The sequence below is a fragment of the Hyperolius riggenbachi genome, chromosome 1, assembly GCF_040937935.1.
Source record: "Hyperolius riggenbachi isolate aHypRig1 chromosome 1, aHypRig1.pri, whole genome shotgun sequence".
Classification (NCBI taxonomy): Eukaryota; Metazoa; Chordata; class Amphibia; order Anura; family Hyperoliidae; genus Hyperolius; species Hyperolius riggenbachi.
In genome coordinates, this window is record NC_090646.1 from 480,441,834 (window position 1) to 480,447,230 (window position 5,397).

At 44.0% G+C, this 5,397-nt stretch overlaps 1 protein-coding gene across 1 annotated transcript in view; it reads left to right on the forward strand.

Annotated features, from left to right (window-relative positions):
* The first annotated feature begins 3,845 nt into the window (after positions 1-3,845).
* LOC137530208 (dnaJ homolog subfamily A member 4-like) overlaps positions 3,846-5,397 on the forward strand; it is an 11,660-nt gene continuing 10,108 nt past the window's right edge. Inside the window, exon 1 of the mRNA XM_068251294.1 lies at positions 3,846-3,900. Within this exon, the coding sequence (XP_068107395.1) occupies positions 3,846-3,900 (55 nt within the window). The remainder of the gene's footprint in view (positions 3,901-5,397) is intronic.

The window sequence follows — 5,397 nt, forward strand, 5'->3', positions numbered from 1 at the left end:
TTGCTTTTTGCGATGTAAAAATCGCAAAAGGCTTTCCAATCAAAATTGAATTCCTCCAGCAAGGCCCCAACATCCCAGGAAGCAAATGGGGGTTCAAACAGGCCAGTATCCAGATAATCTCCATAGGGGTGGAGTTCAGGAACAAGAACAGATTTTTTAACTGCTTTAATGTAGTGTGCGATCCTACCTATAGCAGGATCCACATAAGCTTTGGATTGGGGCAAAAAACCTGGAAACTGATCAGCAGATGCATTATAAACATCATTATCATACTGCATGGTTTTGCCCATTTCAGACTTGACAGAAATAACCTCTTTATTTGTGGTTGCTATGGGCAACGGATCTTTCCGCTGGGAAGCCTTCCTAGATCTTTTACGTTTAGACTTAGAGGCTTTGGATGGCTGCTTTTTAAAACCTGAAGTGGCAACTGACACATTGAACTGATTGTCATACTGAAAGGTTTTGCATGGAAGGGAAAGATCAGCTGACTTATCAGCAGCTACACAATCAATCAGAGCAGGTGGTAAGCCAGGCAGTTTAAACCAGTGAGAAAATATCACTGTAAGAAACTGATACAGATTATCATTCCAAGAATTGTTTTTTAGCACATCATATGCCCAGGTGAACAAATCGTTTTTTAAGAGCACATAGGCAAACAGAAGAGCCGACGTGGACGAATCAGAAATCTGAAAGGTGGGATTCAGACAAAACCTCACACATTCAGAAAAAAATTCCGCCTTGGTCTCTGAATGAAGCCTTTTAAAGCTCTTAAAGACACAGGACCCAAACTCGACAAAATCGTACAAATCGGAATTTCCGTCTACACTGGGGTTTTGAGTTGCGCTGGTCATAGTGTAACGATTGTGGAACTTTCTCCGTGATCAGCGCACAACGCGTGCGCTGATATGGCAGAAATCCTTCACAAGCGTATATTTGCAGGCACCCAGCAAAAGGTGCTACGCACCCGTAGAGGGAAAATTCCTGTCGGCAGATGGCGCTGGGGAGTGCAGAGGAACCAATCTTCTGTACCTCCACAAATGCCAGACAGGAATTTGTACGAAGCGCAGAACGCAATCGCAAGAGAGGCGATTGCGAATGAGAACGAGCAAAGGGACAGGTTGTATGTGTGTGCGCCAACCTGGTCGCCACCCCGCGACAGTGCACACACAACAGCAGATATGAAACAGGAATGCGATCGCGAGAGGTGCGATCGCCAGACATGACACAAGGCAGATCAGAACAGAATACGAGGTTAGCAAAGGCACAGCAAATAATACAATGAGGAGATACGGAAAATAACAAACGCTAGCTAACCGCGAACACCGCACTCATTCGCAACAGTGCACGCGGTTATGCGCGGTCTCCACGTGATAAGCACAATAGAGACAAGCACGCCTAACTAACCATTAACAGACAAACATGAAACAGAGGACGCGAGCGCTTGCTTAACGGTTACCTCACCAAGCCTCCAGCAAGCGTAGCAGACAAGACAGACACACAAAAACAGGGACAAGCGAGAGATAGGATCCACAGCACTAGCGGAAAGTGGCTAGCGCGATCCCAGGAGACAGAACAGAAGGATCCACAGTGCTAGCGAAAAGTGGCTAGCGCGATCCCAGGAGACAGAACAGAAGGATCCACAGCGCTAGCGAAAAGTGGCTAGCGCGATCCCAGGAGACAGAACAGAAGGATCCACAGCGCTAGCGAAAAGTGGCTAGCGCGATCCAAAGAGACAGATCAGAAGAGATAGCTGGTAGCAACCGCTGCACCAGCTATACTCCAAGAACAGAGATCAGAACCATTTCCTGTCGACCACCGTTGGGACAGGACAATGGCAACAGAACAAACAAACAGATAAACAATCCTAACTGCACTAGGGAAAACCTGCCTAGCGCAGATTCAGGAATTACTCTAAGCTGATCTTCAAACAGAGAGCAAGGCTGACACCCCACCAGAAGTGTTACATAGGACGAAATCCTTATGACCAGCCAAGCATTGTGGGAAAGACATAGTACTTATAGTACACGCCTCCAATGAATGTGGCCAGGCAATTTGCATGACAACGTATGCAAATTCCTCAGCAAGCACAAGCTGCAAAACTGACAGAAGCTCTCCCTTCCAGAGTCCTGCAGCATGCAAACCTACACAATGGTCAAAAAGCTGCCTGCCTGCACAGGCAGCCGAGCAGATCATCACACCTTCCTACTTTTTTAAGAAAGGAAAGCAAGCCACTTTTGTTGCACACACTTTCCGCCAAAGGGCACAATACATGAGGAATTCCTAAGCAGAAGTTTTTTTTTCATGCATCCAATGAAGTCAGCAGTTATTACAAAATCATGCTAGAATAACAGCTCTTTACATGGATAGCTGAACTGTGCACTGAGTTCAGCCTACTGTCAACCAAGCAACTTCCAGCTGCAATGTAAAGCTAATCTGTAAAAACAAAAATCACCCCCAGGGGGTACTCACCTCGAAAGGGGAAAGCCTCTGGATCCTAAGGAGGCTTCCCCCTCCTCCTCCTCTCCTCTTGCTCATATGCTAAGACCCCCGAAGTGTGGAATCCCTGTTTATACTTGATAGGTCCGTCCCACTTGGTCTTCAGCAGAAATAGCTAAGCCTGATTGGTTATGTGCTACTGCGCAGGCGCAGACAGCTTGAGCCTGCTCAGTGGCGTGGACCCAATGCAGCCCAGCTTTTTCCAAAAAAAGCTAAGTGGGACGGAGCTACTGCTGGATTTTGCGGGTCCCATTGCTGAAATGGAGGGACAGAGGAGGATGGGATAAACCTCTTTAGATCCAGAGGCTGTCCTCTGCCAAGTTGAGTACATCATAGGGGCACATTTTTGGTTCTGCTTTACATTTTAAAGCAGCATTGTGTCACATCTTAGTGTAACTGCAGCAACGCTCAGATGTACCTCAGCGAGACGGACTCCCCGCTAGCGCCTGTACTGAGCATTAGCAAGCACCCAGCCACTGCATGGGAGCAGTTAACAGGCAGTGAATGCACTGCCTACAGCTGCCTGTGTGAAGTAGTCCTACCACATTGCACTCTATGGCTCTGTGGGAATTAAAGGGTACCTGAACTGACATGATGAAATAAATATAGGTACATATAGTAATAGTCTTACTAAAAACAAAATGTCTGAATTCCTTCTGTTTCCCAGTACGGTACAGCGTTAAAAAGCTAGTGCTTTTATCTATGCAAATGAGGCAGTCAAAAAGAAAGTCGAATGTATCCCTATATCCTGCAAAGTAAACAGAAGGCAAAACACCTTTATCTTACTGATAAGATTTTAATTCTGAAAAGTTCATTGCGTCTGTTTGCTTTGCAGCAGTATGTAGCTGATTTTACATCAGACTGTCATGACTGATGTTTAAAAAAAATTCAAATCTTAAACTGAAAATAAAAATATGAGACTATTAGTACAACACATATCATTATATGTTTATTTTAGAGAATCAATATTTCAGGAAGAAAAATGGATGCACTTTTCTTATATTGACTTTTCCAGTTTGAGAAATGATCGTGTCTTTCCAAGGAGAGACATCAAAGATCAGACTATATACCAGAGAGCTAATATGCCTTGAAAAAAATAGGTTATTATTACTATACATGACACATGAAATACGGAAAATGAATCGAGGTATATAAAGTCTAGACAAGCTTTTTGAGATATACAGAGATAGTATGGACCTTACTAATACTGTACTACTCTAGCCACAACCTGCTTCTACTTAATGATAAGCCACAGACCTGCCCACATAAGCTTCTTGGAAATCTTTAAACATAACCATGTATATATATATGCTTTTTAAGTGGTCTTCTCACTCTGCCTGCAGTTAGCTATGGGGTTGATCATCTTCTTTCTTGTGGCTTGTTGTATCCTCAGCATATCAGCCGGTAAGTCATTTTGTTTCTTCTTATGCAGAAAGGTCAGAGAGAAGCCGTGCACTTAGTAGCAGAAAACATTTTGAAGTATTAAGTGCTAGTTCACAGTGCTCAGTTGTGTTGCAGAATAATTCTGCGTGTCAGCTCACTGCCCATACAGTTCTATGAGCCTGTTCACAGTACTACGATGAAACTGATCGCGTTATTCTAACTCGCTGCATTGCAGGCTTTGTATTAATGTCTATGTCCAATTTCCATTGCAGTACACGCTCAGTATAACACGTGCGTTATGCAACTGACCACTGTGAACCTTGCCTAAGGGCTGCTCTAGAGAAGTCCTGGAGCCTCACATGTGAGGAAGTAATGCATGGGACAGACATCCATAGTATGTTGGAGGAGCTGAGGGATCAAGTTTCCTTATGAGATCTGAGATGTACAAGGGGGAGGTATGGTAGATGATATTTAGTAGATTTATAGGCCACAGTAGCTTAAAGGGAACCTAAACTGAGAAGGGTATGGATTTTTCCTTTGTCCTTTCCTTTGACTCTCCTGTTGATCTCGTGCCTCTATTACTTTTAGCCACAGGCCCTCAACAAGCATGCCGATCAGGTGTTTTGACAGACGTTAGACTGGATTAGCTGCATGCTTGTTATAGATCTGTGATTCAGCCACTACTGCAGCCAAAGAGATCAGCAGGACTGCCAAGCAACTTGTTTTGTTTAAAAGGAAACATCCATATCCCTCTAAGTTAAGGTTCCCTTTAAATGTGATTCAGAGGAGGAACGGGAGCCAGTTAAGGGACTTGCAGAGTGGGGCAGCAGTTGATGAGTATTGGGAGGAGTGGATGAGCCTGGCAGCGAGCGGAGTCTGATCTCTGGAAGTTCGGATAAGAGGGCCTTGCAGTAGTGAAGTCAGGAGATGACCAGAGCATGGACCAGGAGTTTGGCGGTGTCAGGTACGGGCACATTTTGGAGATGTTCCAGAGGTGGAAGCGGTATGACCTGGAAATCTTCTGTATGTGGAGGGTAAAGGATAGTGTGTAGTCCCATACTATGCCAATAGGTTGCAATTAGCATACTACCACGGATTATTATTATTACCATCTTAGTAAAGTAGGCTCACTAAGTCACTCAGTATTAACTTTATAAACCCACATTGGTGTGCTAATCTCAACTCACAGCAGGATATATAAACCAGTTCCTCTAGAACTATCAGCCTCTGCTGGGAACCCTGTTTGCTGAATCCAGTTTGTAGACATGAGATTTTTATGTGTCAAGCAAGTGTATAAAATAAAACAAGTATATTTTTTCTTCATACGTAAAAAAAATATATAAAAGAAACATACTATAGATGCCCTTTAAAGCAAAGTCCTCAACCTCTGGGTTTCTGAATAGTGTACGGCAGTGAGATAAAAGAGGAGAGTAACACTCTTTGCCCACTTCTGCTCTGCATTTGACTGTTATGTTACGGGAAAGTGTAGGGCACCAGTCTACTTAATTATCTGTGGAT